This window comes from Melozone crissalis, unplaced genomic scaffold (genome assembly GCF_028551555.1).
Source record: "Melozone crissalis strain CALT ecotype California unplaced genomic scaffold, PUWL_Pcris_2 ptg000005l_1, whole genome shotgun sequence".
In the NCBI taxonomy this organism is placed as follows: domain Eukaryota; kingdom Metazoa; phylum Chordata; class Aves; order Passeriformes; family Passerellidae; genus Melozone; species Melozone crissalis.
In genome coordinates, this window is record NW_026535783.1 from 44,988,157 (window position 1) to 45,003,398 (window position 15,242).

Consider the following 15,242-nt stretch of genomic DNA (forward strand, 5'->3'; position numbering starts at 1 on the left):
GAATAATGATTTCTAGTCTCAAATTATGACCAGTTCATTTTTTGCTCAGGGGATCCATTGCGCTGTACCAGCTTTTGTGTCATGGCATTGAAATTGATAGAGGTAAATGGATGTAAAATCTCTGCAACAGGGCACAGACACAGCATTAGAGCTAGAAAGCAGTTTACTGCATAGATGTTTGAAGGTATAACATCCAAATGCCCGCAATGTTGAGGAAGCCTGGATTCAAGTGGCACGACTTGCTTTCATATGTATCTGTAACCTTAAATTTAGTCAGTGAGAAGGGTTATCAAATTATTCAGTATTAAACGCTCCTTTCTGAGTAGCAGAGTGAATATTAGGTTGCTTTACATGCATTGCAATTGTTAATTGTGTAATTGCAAAATACAAGATACCATGACGGGAGACAAAAAGGTGTGGTCACCAAGCTATGGCCTAAATAAAGAGTGCATTGAAGATGGTGAAGGGCCTTGAGGGGAAGCCATACGTGGAGTGGCTGAGATCACTTGGTTTATTCAGCCTGGAGGAGACGGAGGAGAGACTCCATTGCAGTTTCTGCTTCCTTGTGAGGGGAAGTGGAGGGGCAGGCACACATCTCTTCACTCAGTGGTGACCAGAGACAGGACCCCAGGGAATGGTCTGAAGTTCTGTTAGGGGAGGGTTGGGATGGATATTAGGAAAAGAATCTTCACCCAGAGGATGGCTGGGCACTGGAACAGCTCCCCAGGGAAGTGGTCACAGCACCAGCATGTAGAGTTCAGAGCTCTCAGGCACAGGGAATGACTCTTGGGACTGTCCTGTGCCAAGCCAGGACTTGGACTCAGTGATCCTTGAGGGTCTCTTCCAACTCGGCATATTCTGTGATTCCATGATTCTGTGGAGAACTTCCCTGACTAAACGTACTTTGAAATTAATAGATGTAGTTGATTGGATTTTAGTATCATTTTTCTTAATCTACTTCTCACTCCAGAGATTTGTCTCCTTCTCCTTCTCTAGAAATAAATTTTGCGCTAATCTGCTGTATTAGAAGCATTAGTGTGCTGAAAAGACTAAACTACTTAGAAAAATTTGTGATTTAACTATAAGACTACAGGACATCATGTAAGTTTCATAAGCAAAAAACAAAGGGAATCACAAAGAAACCTTAGAAGTCATAGTTTATCACATAGGAGAAGTTCAGACTCCTTGTAATCAGATCAGACTAATTTTTGTGGAATACCAGTATATGTAAAGCAAAAAAAGGTATTGAAGAAGCATTTGTCTGATTTAATAACTAATTAATCAACAGATTATACTAGCTGAGATTAAGTTCCTTTAGTAGTAAGTGTATGTTTTCCAAGTTTGAGCCTAGCATCTAATCTTGTACTGATGTAAATTTTAGCTTTGTTTATCAGAAAAAGTGATTCAGTCACCGTTCCTGGAGGTATTCAAAAAGATGTGTAGTTTTGGCAATTAGGTACATGCTTTAAGGGTGGACATGTCAGTGTTAGGTTAATGGCTGTGGCTGGAATCAGTCTTAGAGGCCCTTTCAAATGCAATTGATTTATGATTCTATTCTATGACTCAGTATAGAGGTAGATGATAGATAGATAGATAGATAGATAGATAGATAGATAGATAATATGTAATATGTTATGTGTATTTATATGTCCCCAGGGAAAATAGATTGTTTTCTTATCCTCTCCCACCCTCCTCCTAGATGCAACAGTATCTAAAAAATTGTTTTATGTTTGTAGTCTGAGTGCTGCAATTGCCTCCTAGTATTTTATCCTGACAAGAATGTCAAGAATTTGGAAGATTTTGCAATTGATTTAGTGATACTGATATATCCCATGAAATGTGGATAAATTGGTTTTTTTGTAGTTTAGTAGTAATTTAATGTGGTCATGCATTAAATTTTCTCATTACACTGTCAATAAGTTACGTTAAAATTGTTTACAGTTGTCGTTCTGTTCATGCTTGCTCTCTCTCTCCCCCCCCTTTCTTTTCCCTTCCTTCATTTTAAAGCTGCTTAAGGAGATAGCTAGGAAACGCAGAAGCGTTCGTCTTGGGAGGGAAGTTGAATTAAAGCCATATATTGCAGCTCACTTTGAAGTTCTTCCCACGGAATTCACATTGGGGGATAAGAAGCATTATGGTGGATTTGAGAATAAGCAACTGCAGAGTGGTCAAGAATATGTCTTCTTTGTATTGGCTGTAATGGAGCACTCAGAATCTGTAAGTTAGTTCATGTTTTTCAATATCTAAATTACCTTACACAATCACGGAAGCATTTTTTCAACGTTTATTCCACTTCCTTAAAGCTTTGTTTTAATATTACATGTCAGAGCATCTTTAAAGTGAGTGTTTCCTTACTCAATGCACATTAATTCCTTGAACTCTTTTGTTCTGCTTGCACCTTTGTATATTACTTCAGTGTATAACTGAAACCTAAGAGTCAGCTTTTATTGGCTGTGTCATGATCCTTTGAAAATTACATTGTGTATTATTTTCGACCATGGACACAGCTTCTGAGACATGATCTTTACAGCAGCATCTTTCTCTATGTATTTAAAAGAATTTAAAAGCTGTCTTTTGATGCTACCATTGAATAATGGTATAGGATATACAGGGTTTTTGCAAAAGATCCATTGAACTAGACACGTGCACAGCTACCCTCTTTAGCTACAGTCATTCCATAAGAATTTTATCTGTAAATTGTTAGAAAGTTAGAAAATAATTCAGTAGTAGGGAAAATTCCTAAAAAAAAAAACCAAAAAAACCCAAAAAAAACCTAAAAAATGAGCTGTCATTTCCCTTTACACAGTTCATTTTGTAGTCACATCCCTTTATGCATGAATTAACCTAATGCATGTAATTTATTAAAAAAGAAGACAAAAAGACAGATGTAAGACTTTTGAAAGATGCAATACACATTAGCATTTTAACATACAGTGTGTAATACAGTATGTTTCTAATTTGTAGCTTAACCTGACAGGTACATTTGCAGATTCAATCACTTGAAACTCCAACACCAATAATCTGAATTCTAGTCAAATGCTTGCGGTGTATAATGCCGCATTTGCTTTCTTGGTGTCAAAGGAATGTGCCTACTTAGGCGCAGTGAGGAGGTAGTTCCACTTTGAATACTTTTAGACACTTTAGCTTCATTTGAAAATAAAGCTTGCCTCCTGCAAGCTCTAACATAAATCAAAAGTTCTCTTTTCACTTTTTGACATGGGCTGCATAGACGGATAATTCTGAAGGTGTTGCATCACAAAGGTTCAGATTGGAGAAGGTAGACAGCTTTTTACTATAAATTAGAGGCCATAAATCTGCATGTCATAAATTACCTGTAAAAAAATGGATCTTTTCAATATAAAGTGCAGTTTCTTTATGTGTTTTTTATATTAATTAAGGTATAAATGACCTGAATGTATTGTTTTGTTAGAAATCAGGATGAAAAAGCAGGAAGAAACTGGTTTGTAAACTGACACATATAGCAAAATGTATATAGGGTCCTGCTCTTGAAAGACTTCAAAAGGCATTACTGAACTTAGGCTATCAATAAGATACTTCAGCATGCCATCTGAGACATTTATGTGCTTGAGTAGCATGAGGTAGCCACAGACTGTGAAGAATTATTTAGGGGTGTCAGATTCAGCTTTCAATGACTTTCAATGCTCCAGTGTATCAGCTCCAGCATATATAGCTGATTTTCTTCTAGGATTACAGGTTCTACAGATGTAACTTGAAAGGGATATTTTTCTTGATATTCAGATGTTACGTTTTACAGAAGGCTTCTTATTCAGAGAGCACAAAATTTCTCTCTTGATTGGTGGAATAGAGAGCTTGAATTAAAAAAGGTCATGGGAAGGTCTGAATTTGTTTAACTTAGTAAAATGGGAGCTGGAGAGCTGTGATTAAAATCTATAAATATGTTAAGAATGTCATCAAGAGGAAGGAAAAAATAAGATAAAATTTTAAAATAATAAATGAGTTTAATTTTTCATTAATACAAGATGGTTTAAAATTGAAAGTGAAATCCTATTTATTGAAGAAAAGGTAGTAAGTGTTTACACTGTTACCCTCAATATCCCTCTATATCTTTTTCCAGGCATTTTTGCCATCCACTCCAAAGGAAGAGGGGAAATACAAAGAGTTTCTTCTCGGAGCAATGAACCTTTTTTATTTCTTAAGAGTACTAAACCTGAGGGGAAAAAAAAAAATCAGTTTGCTTGGGTGACTCAGGAATGGAACGTGAAGACTCCCCAATTTCCAGACCATGATCATAGACGCAAAATATAGGGAGGTTTTGGTGCCAGATGCCAGGTGTAGTAAAATGCTATGATATAACTGGAGATTGTTGGCATGGGTGCTAGCTCAGTAACACTAAGTAAGTAAGTGCCTCAGCTTTTCCAGTCCTAATCCTGTCTCAAACCCAGACACTGTCATAGCCCAGAGCCCAAACAGGGCCAAATGAAGTGTAAAAAAACATGTCTCCTTTGATAACACTTGTCCTGGCTTAGGGCATCTTTCAGAATGCGGTGCAAACATAAATGGAAGCTAATCTCTTCTCCCAGTTATCTTATTCTGTTTTAGCTGACATTTCTGATCTACCATGGAATCAAGTTTTTAAGTCTTTTGCAAGATCTGTTGTTCAAATCCTAGTTTAATGCTGATGAAGACACACTATCACAAACAAGAAATATGTACAAACAATTTTGCACTTCTGACTTTACTATAATTTAGACTTCTTAAAATGATCCAGTTTCAGCAGGCTGACTCTTCAGCCTCTCCAGTCTGTAATTTTAACTCTGCACTCAGCCACAGATGAAACATCCCAGGTCAGACAAGAATAAAAAAGAATTCTCTTTATCACGGGTTTTATCCTAGGCCAGCTGGCTTTACATCATGTAGTAAACCAAAGATTTTCAACAACCTCTGTTGGTTCATAATTTTAGTTTAATGCTTATGAAACACTGAGTGTTTAGCTTCCTTTTATATTCTACAATGGATTCTCCCATTTTTCAGTCTTAAGTTCAAGTTGTCTTCACCTTGTGTAGGTATATTCTGTCAGACAGTTTTTGACTGGTCAAAAACAGTACTGTCATTGCAAGACCCTTTTCAGAAAACCTCCTACATTCAGTCCCCTTTATTCTTATCTATAGCAGTCTTGTTATGTCTCAAGTACCCTTTCATATTGTGCAGGAAGAAAGTGCTAAACCAGTATGAAACTAAAACAAAACCCAAAAATTGGTAACTGGTGGGCCATATTTCTCAGTGTCCTATTCAGTTTTTCATTCTCTGCTTAGGTTGCAAAGTGTTCTGTGAGGACTGTGCTACATGATTTGTCCGCAGGTCATTTCTAGTATGTGGAACACAAAATAAAAATTATAATAACAACACACTGTTCAATTTGCAAGTTTATGTATTTCTTTCAAGAAAAATAGCATTTCCAGTTTGCTGTCCTCATTGCATCATTACCCTCTATACATTTATTTTAGATGTGGGATAGTTAACATATTAATGCATTGCTTTCTGATTAAGAACTATTTTTATTTCTCCAGACCATGTATGCAACAAGCCCATATTCAGATCCTGTTGTGTCAATGGATCTTGATCCCCAACCAATTACAGACGAGGAAGAAGGCTTGATTTGGGTTGTTGGACCAGTTCTTGCAGTGGTGTTTATCATCTGTATTGTTATAGCTATACTTCTTTATAAAAGGTAGGTTTACCTTTTAGCTTTCTTTCAAGGTATGTCTTTTCTCCTCTATATTGGTCACTTTGTAGTACTTGTTCCACACTGTATTTTTGCACTACAATGTTAACTGTCATTGCTTTGGAACATTTTGAAATTTATTAATGGCTTCTAGCATGCTGCAGAAATTTTTGACTGAAAGTTTTCAATAATTACAGGTATATGAGTACATTTTTATGCTGATTATACTATATTAACACTATTGCATTTAAATGTTTTTTCCACTTTGCATACATTTGTATGCAAAGATACATTTGTATGCGAAGAAAGTAAATATGAGCTCACACATAAATATGTATGGAATTTGCACATTTGACTTTTTAGAACTTGTTTATAGATGTATAATAGTAATGCATTAGGGGTTACATTCAGCTTGTTGCTAAATGTGATTTTCATCTCCACTCAAGTAATTTGAATTTCAACTTTTGACAGTTGGCCTCAATTTGGCAATGTATCTATATGAATTTGGAGCTCTGATCTGAGAGATTAAAGAGACATCAAATAGCTGTTTTCTACTAATATTGCAGTGAGATCAAATTTCACTCATTCTTCTTTCCCTCTCTATGACACAGATTTAGTTTTGCTATTACACAAAGGACTTCCCTTTGTCTTGCAACATACTCAGTGAATATGATCCCATAATTTATATGTAGCAGGCTTTTACAGTGCAAATGAGTTAACATGGGTAAAGATACTAAACCAAAACCAAAGAATAAAACTCAAAAAGGTTATTTTTAATCCTTGTATTTAATTCCAAATACATTTTTGAAATGTATTGATAAAGTAGATTAGAGGAATATTACAAAGTTGCTGCCAATTTCTTAGGAGGGGGCACACTAGGGATAATTTTATAAAATGAAGTATGTCTTCTAAAACCAATGGCTATGATGCTATTACAGGCATATAAATATTTAAATCTAAACCTGGATGCTCTTCCCTCATTTGGTGTCTCTGGTCAAATACCTCTTAAGTTTCATGAAGAGAGCTCTCTTCAGGTTTTGGAAAGAATTCTCTGTTTGGCAGTCAATAACCACTCCAGAGTTAACTTCACCTTTTGATTCCAAATAGATATACACTTATAGAATGGTTTCAGGGCCAGAATCATGCAGCATGTGTTGCTTGCAGATACCAGGTCTCTTGGATGTTTCTGGTAGTTCACCGTGTAATCAAATTAGTTACCAACTCTGCTTTTGTCAGTCGCTTCAAAAACTGGTCATTGGAGATGTGCTAAAAGTGAAATACTCCTTTCTTCTAATTATTTTAAAAGCAAATCTTCTCCCATACTACAAAAGAAATCCGAACACTAGTATATTAAGCAGATGTGCAGCTACTTTGAGAGTTACTGATTACGTTTATGGAACTAAAATAGCAATCTTCTAGTCTATTACCAAAAAAAAAATAAATAAAAGGGAATATTCCTCATATGAGCAGGTAAAATTTGCTCATCAATAGTGTGAAGAGATTGTCATTCGCTAAGAATGGGGGACGTGTTTTCCATCTGTTATTTACTACTTGTACTGGAACTGTTTGGGCAACTGTCCATATGTATTTATTTATTTTTCTATTTTCAGCTGTTTACTCTAATTTGTTAAACTGCACCGATTTGGCAAATTACCTCCAAGAAATTAAGACTGCAGTTTTAGCAGTCTGTGCTCCTCTATGAGCTTTTATTTCTGTAAAAATATAGTATATAATAGGATATCTTTTCCAAGAGAAGATAACCTGAATGCAAGTTTACTGCTAGATTTTGATAGATGTGCTGACTGTAGAAGAGCAATGACAAGACAGTTGGGGTATTTAACATATTGCTTCAAGAAAACAGTGAAGTTTAATTTGTGAGTTAAATAGACCTAATGTGGCTACAGGAGTTGGATGAAATATAATAAAGAAACTGGCAAACAAGTAATGTTTGTGGATACAGAAAATTTTACAAGTATATTTCTAGCCTATATTGGGGTATAAGCGCAACAAGCATGATAGTGAGAAAAGAAAATGAAGGTAGAGGGCATCAGTCCAGTTATGAACATATATGCAAAAAAAATTACGGACGATTTTGTTGAAGAATGTGCAGTGCAAAGAGGATGACCGGTAAATGATTGTGTCTTCTGAAGTGCAAAGAGTAGTAACTCAAATAAAGGTCAACTATGTTTAATTCCCTTTGTCCATAGAAACCTTTTTGATCAGACTTGGACCACTAAGCTCATGATTTACAATACTACTTATACATTTAATTACAATCACAGAGAAATTACGACTGCAGTTTCCAAAAGAATAATTTTATGGGGAGAAGTCTTCCCCTGCTTTAAAACAGGCATTATTACATAGTGTGGGTAAGTTTCATGGGTCGGTTTGAAGTATATTAAACTGTTCCAAAGACAAGAAATGCATGTTTGAACTCTTTATTATTTGTTGTTAGGCTGTGAAAAGGTTATTGCCTTTGCATTTGCTTTTCCTAAAATCTGAAAGCAAAGGTATTTCATGGACAAGTTTTTGGATCATATATTAGAATATAACCAAAAGGTCATTGCAGCTTAGTAAGAAACAGTAATAGATGAGAACAATACTGAAGAGTACCTTTTCTTGTCATTGGTATTATAGCCAACACAGATTAGGCCAATTATGGAACGTAATTCCATATCTATTTCATGGAATTTTACCATATTCCATATTCCATACCAATTCTTCACACTCCTGTGTGCAGAAGAATCCACGGATTCACAGAATCAGAGGGCCATACCTCTGGAGTGTGTTTCACCTCAGCCCTGCTCAGAGCATGGTCACCTGCAGCAATTTGCTCAGAGGCAAAGTTTTGTATAGCGAAGAATGAAAACTCAATTACCTGTTTGGGCAACTTGTTCTCATATTCAACTATCCTCACAGTAAAACCTATTTTTTCCTGAGTTACACTTGACTCTGTCTTGGCAAATGGAACTGACTTGGCCATTAACCAGTTCAGTGTTCTCTGTCCTTGCCGCAGTGAAACCACCCTGCAGTCATAGTAAACAGAGACACCTACTTTGTGGCAGATCTTTCCATCTATTAAACTTTATAAACAATCAAATCAAGAGATTCAAGTAAATTAAATAAATCTTGATTCCTTTTTGGCCATCTTCTTGTTGACAAGAAAATAGATCTTTGTTCAAAGATGGAGTGTCTTACTCAGTGCAGTAAGATTTGTATCCAAAATCTCAAACAAAAGCAAAGATTGATAGATAGATAGATAGATAGACAGATAGATAGATAGATAGACAGACAGATAGGTAGGTAGATAGATAGATAGATAGATAGATAGATAGATAGATAGATAAATAGATAGATAGATGGTGTGTGTCCTCGAGGAAATGCCTAACCATTAGGAGGTCTGCTTGAGTCACAGTTTACATATATTTTATATGTTTGATACATGTTCAATTACATAGGATTAGGTTGATTAGGAACTTAATTAGTGTATGTTAAAGAGCTCTAGAAATTGTGCAGTGTTTCTCAGAAATGAACAAACTAGAGAGAAAAGTGATTGTCCCCATGATGCATCCTGTCATCTCATTCTCAGGTCTAGGGTGTATCTTTCTTTTTTTTTTTTCTTTTAACAAATTACTTTATGTGGATATTCCTTGTAGTTTTTAAGAAATCACAAAATCCCTAATTTCAGTTTTCCATTGATGAAGAGCAAAAGGTTCCTCATTCTAGATTTTTCCATTTCTAAGGAAGTTAAAGCCATCTTGACAGACTTTGTATTGTTTGCTTTTATCAAGTGCAGCTTTTTGATTTGGGTCAGAAGACTGTAGCCTAAACTTAAATCTTTTGAACATAGTAGCTCCAGCACTCTGAATTATAGCATCATGGATTAGTGTGGGTTGGAAAGGACCTTTAAAGGTCATCTAGTCCAACCCCCGGCCATAAGCAGGGACATTTTCATCTAGGTCAGGTTTCTCAAAGCCCCGTCCACAGACCTTGAAAGTATCGAGGGATAGGGCATCCACCACCTCTCTGGGGAATCAAATTAAATAGTGCTTCATAGTCTTCATCATAAAAAAAAAATAAAAATTCTTTCTTCTGGCTAGTCTGAATCTACCCTCTTTCACTTCAAACCATTACCCCTTGTCCTGTCATTATGGGGGCTCTACTATCCCCATCTTTCTTATAAGAAAGTCCCTTCAAGTACCGGAAGGATGCAAGAGAGTCTTCCAAAGCCTTCTCTTGTCCAGGCTGAACAATGCCAGTTTTCTCAGCCTTTCCCGTTCCATCCCCCTGATCATCTTTGTGACCCTTTTCTAGATCTACTCCAACAGATCCATGTGTTTTTTGTACTGATGATCCCAATCCTGGATGCAGCACTCCAGATGGGGTCTCGCCAATGTGGAGTATAGAGGCAGAATCACTTTGTTTGAATGCTGGTCCCCTGCTGAATCTTGAGCTATAAGAAGAAGCATGCTTCCAGGAGAAAAAAACCCCAGATGTTAAAAAGCACTGAAATGTAAAACAGGAAAATGGGAAATCTTAAGTGATGATGAAGAATTTTAAGGACTTTCTCATACTATGTGCGTAATGTGGTCATTGCAGAGTACAAGCTATTAAAATGTTTGTAGAACCCCTGTTTGTTATGATCTACACAGAGAAAGAGAGACACTATAGTTATAGTGTCTGTGTATAATGGAACACATTGGTGAGAGATAAATTATTTTTCCTGTCTACCTAAACTTTATAGTCATAGATCACTACAGATCTATACAGATCACAGTAGACCTCTAGTACATGGCATTCATTCTAAATCCAAAAAGGTGTGTAATACTTCATTGGAAGAAGATTTATGATTCCCCTTCTTTCCAGGGTACTGTTAAAAATTTCTTGCGATTTTATTACCTGGTTTTGTTAAATAGTTTTAGAAATTTTCATTTCTTTTTATTACTATTTTTTAATTTAGTGTAGGTCTTATGTGTGTAATATATTAAACCTTGTTGGTCACTTTATTTTCTCTTCCTCTTCTCCCTTTTTTTTCCTCTCTTCCCTCCTCTCATCTCTATTCTCTCTAGAAAGTAAGAGGGAGCTACATCTCAGTGAGAAGTAATTTTTCAATGTAATGTTAACATTACTTTCATGGCTCAAATTAAACACCCATTCTCCATTGTCTCACTGGTTAAAATTTGAAGTCTAATTTCTTGGCAGATAGAGGTGTATTTTTCAACAGAAGATTCACTTTGGACATGACCTTGGATCCTCCATTTATTCTGTAATTTCCAAGCATTGAATATTTTGATGAGCTGTCATAGCTTAATTTTGTTTAGTTACATATCTTTACTGCAAATCAAAATTTCTTGTATCTCCTGTTTTCATGATTATTCTCTGTGCTGCTGGTCAACTAACATTTCACCTTTTCTTCCCTCCTTGCTGCATTAAAATGGAGCAGTAAACCTGACAGGTGAGAAGTGAAAAATAATCACTCTTCATTTAATACAGAAAAGGAGAAAAAAGAAAAAAAAGCCATCATGATAATGATCTAAGACAAAGCATCTGTCAGTCTTAAGTGAATGTAGGCAGTAATCTGTCAATGAGAGCAAGTGCAAGATCTGCTATGTTATTTACAGTGCTGAAAAGTAATGTAATACAAGCAGCAAATTTTCACTGAGTTTTTTTTATGTCTCCATGGGGTTAATTTTCCGGAGATAGCAGAGCTTGACAATGCTCATTTGATTTTATTTGTGTTTTAGTGCTGTGCAAGCAGTGGTTGTACACAATAATCAAAGTTCTTGAAGGAATCCATGGTTGTAGTTGAGGCATTAGCTGCTCTGAATCTTCGTAATGTCCTGTACACATAAACACTGACTTACAGTTCTACCAGTGACAATGATACAGTGATACATTTTTTCCTTTCTGGAATTTTTTTCCCCACCTATCTCAGAATCATTGCATAATTTGGAAGAATTGAGATATCTTCTACAGGCTGGAGAGATTAAAAAAACCAGGATGTTCCTCCAATTAATAATTTGTAATAAACCATTCTGTTAATTTTATAAGTACTGAAAATATTCAGGTACATGATTGGAAGATATTTTAGTGGTTTTATTAGATTATTATGAAATTGCAGCCTGGTACTAACTTCCAAGTGGAAAAAAGTTAAATGAAGCTTGTCCCTGGACAGTTCCAGAAACTTAAGGATACTTACAACTCCTAGACTTAAAGAGAAGGAAGTACAGGGTAAAAGACTTATTGAAAGCTATGTCACACATCTTCAGTAAGAAGGAAGAGCACTAGGGCCAAGTGCTACTGTGAAAGGAGTTTGCAACAGTCAAAATCAAAAGAAAGGAACCTCAATTGAGTTTATGTGTACTAATTTTGTTTTAAGAAGACTAAAAACAGAATAATCAGATTTAAATTTTTATTGCTTCACTAAAGAGAAGTTAATACATATGTTAAGGTATGTGCTGGAGAACAGGTGGAGTGTTTTTACAGTAAAACTTTTTCTTTTTTCTAGTACAACCATAGGACTAGGGACTTTCAAAATTTCAGGCATATTTTTTCATAACTTTTGAAATCTCAGAATATATCACCTGGTCTTCATTATTTCAAAAGCAGCAAGAAATTGACTGGAGTAATGACAGATTTATCATTATGAGTCAATGAGGAAAAAGAAAGTGTTATGTTAAAATAAATATTGGGCACCTGGAAAACACTCTGCTATCATTACCCTTAAAATAATCTCAGTTCTGTTTTCACAAGATAACTCTTCCTCTGTTTGCGTCTTCATTTTATGTTACATAAAAAATAACAGCCACATTGTGTTCTCATTCAGGACCCCACAAATAACTGGTGAAGAAAGATTCCACTTTCTGTATAAAGATGCAGAGTGGTAGCTACTCTTCATGTAACACAGTTATCCATGTTTTACATCAGATACATACAGATAACAAAAGTCAGTTTTAGCAAAAATGTCAGTGAGAACACACATGGATTCTGCTTCTCTCTAGAGAAAGGGAAACATAGGCAACATTCATTCTCTTTTATCTCTTTAATTCTGTCTGATTTTTTTTTTGTTTTATTTTCCTTCCTTTGCAGTAAAAGCATTAATTTGATTAGAAATATTCATACAGATCTAAGCCTTGAATACATGTAGACCTGATAAGACATATGAAGATGGCCTATTTCAGCTCTTCCAGAGATGAGAGGAAACAGAGCAAATTCTTACATCCTAGAAAGTGAAAAGAATAGATGTGTTCTTAATTGGTGCCTTCTGGACTGTTCTTTCTCCTATTAAAAATATCTAAAGAATGCAAATTATTTTTTATAGCATGCAGAGCTATGTGTATAGGATAAGAAATATTTAATCACAGTAACTTGGGGTGGTCTAGCTCAAGAGATTGCTGCTTTTTTATAAAGGGATAAAGGTATAAGGTATAGCTAGGTAGCATTTAAAATCGGAGAATCGTCTGAATTTTTATAGGCTTAATGTTATAAAAGTAAAGTATTAGGATGACCAGAAGGATGTTCTGGAAGAGCAGTTTAGGGCAGAATGCAGCTATTTTCTCTCTGACCATTTTACCACTGCAAATTGTAGGTACCATACCCACCACTTCTGATTATATTACCTTTGCACTGCATCAAATACTTTTTCAGAAATAAACATCTTGCCTTTAGAATATAATGCCAAACATTGAGGCACCTTTGTGAAGCTAACATGTCTGTCTATGTGTATTCACCTTCTCCATGCAGGAAGAGGGCTGAATCTGATTCTAGGAAGAGCAGCATACCCAACAGCAAGGAGGTCCCCTCTCACCATCCCACAGATCCAGTGGAGCTGCGACGCCTTAACTTTCAAACTCCGGGTAAGAGACAACAATAGCTCACTGAGACCTCCGTGGTTGCAGCTGGTCACTGATGCTATTACAAAAAAGAAACAGGGATTGTTTGGAAATATGTATTTTGACTGAGGGTTTGGGGGGTGGTTTTTTTGGTTTTTGATGCAAAATATATTTGTTCATTAGCTTTTGAAATAATTAAGTAATTTCTATATTTAAGAAAAAGCCTGCTCGAAAAAAAAATTTGGAGTTTTGTAAAAAAAGCCCAAAGACATGTTTGCTGTATGGGTGTGCTTTATTTGCTAAAATTCCAACTTAAACCTAACCATGCTAGAAAATGTTACTGGGAAATGGACATCCCTCTGTTTATTAATGATATTTTTATGGACGCTTCTTTGAAAATAAGCTTCTCTTTTATCTACTGCATTATCAGGTAATATATCAACATCATTGTGAATTCCACTCGTTTGCAAATGTACAATACAGAAGGGAAATACATAACTAGATAAATAGTCTTGATGTTGAAAATAAGGCTGTACGTTGTGGTCAAGGAGGATATAATTACGTCAGTAGTTTGAGGCCAGAAGGAACACACTCTCAAATACTTTAATTTTTTTTTTCATTAATCACTGTTTTATTAAAGCTGTTTAATCTGACAAACAGAGAAATATTTAAACCACCTTTGCAGAAGTCAACTTTTACTTAAATTGGCTTTGCTTTGATTAAGTTTTGCCCCAGTAGACTTGTTTTCTACTGCAATATATTTGCATGGAGTCTGATGCTAATTAGATGCTAAATCGTCCTGAGCCTCTTGTTTTTGTCAAGCTTACTATATTAAGTGAAAAAGGTAGTGAATTCAAGTTCATAAAAGCAGGTAATTAAGTGCTGGAGATGCTGAGAATTAGCTGCTGAAGTTGACAGGATAAATACCACTGAAGTGTTAAGGGAACGTGCAAATCTTATTCCTGATCTTCTAAATAATGACTGTATTGTGATGATGTTGTCCCAGAAGAAGTGTGTCTGCAGAGTAGTGAATGTGGCCAAAGACCCACACTTCATGGACATGGCAGGAGTAGAAATGGAAGGGTCTGGAGGCTTGAGTTTTGCTCCAGCGTTGCTTTTTCAGTCTGTTCCAGTACACTGCTCCTATCAGTTGGTGCAAATCAGGTGTGTTTCAGGAGCACGTCTTCTAATTTAATTTCATCTTAGTGTGGGAATCTTGTTGACATGCTCTGAGACCTGTCTAGCATAGGAACTTAAATACAATAAATGCAAATAATTGAAAGGTTTTATTCAGTGTCCTTCTAAGGCTACAATTTCAGTGGCGGCTCTTTGTTTCCGGGTGAAGTTTTTATCTGTTACTCAGCACTTTTGTAAAAACTTTAAAGAGTCTTACAGTGAAAGAAATATACATGCAAATATTTGAAACATGGAAAGAAAAAATACTGTTCTGGAAGTCTAGCTTATGCCTAAAAGAAGTAATTATTTGTATACAGATATATAATGAGTAGAGTAAATGGCTTTCTAGAATCCCAGAATTGTTTGGAAAAGATCTCTAAAATCATTAACTCCAACCATTAACCAAGCCAAGCACCTTATGTTCAACAATAAGCCATATCCTGGAGTGTGACACCCACGTTTTCTGAGCACTCCTGGGCCAGTAATTCCACCGCTTTCCTGGGAAGCCTGTTCCGATGACTCATGACCCT

The 15,242-nt window shown here is 35.8% G+C and overlaps 1 protein-coding gene across 22 annotated transcripts in view; it reads left to right on the forward strand.

The window, feature by feature from the left end:
* The window catches only part of PTPRD (protein tyrosine phosphatase receptor type D), a 1,150,230-nt gene that overhangs the window by 1,052,679 nt on the left and 82,309 nt on the right, over positions 1 to 15,242 (forward strand). For 11 of the 22 annotated variants that reach the window (XM_054282388.1, XM_054282408.1, XM_054282426.1 and 8 more), the window contains 4 exons: positions 2,008 to 2,217; positions 5,550 to 5,710; positions 11,148 to 11,159; positions 13,448 to 13,560. In XM_054282388.1, the coding sequence (XP_054138363.1) occupies positions 2,008 to 2,217; positions 5,550 to 5,710; positions 11,148 to 11,159; positions 13,448 to 13,560 (496 nt within the window). The remainder of the gene's footprint in view (positions 1 to 2,007; positions 2,218 to 5,549; positions 5,711 to 11,147; positions 11,160 to 13,447; positions 13,561 to 15,242) is intronic. The other 11 variants (XM_054282398.1, XM_054282418.1, XM_054282452.1 and 8 more) reach the window with 1 other exon arrangement.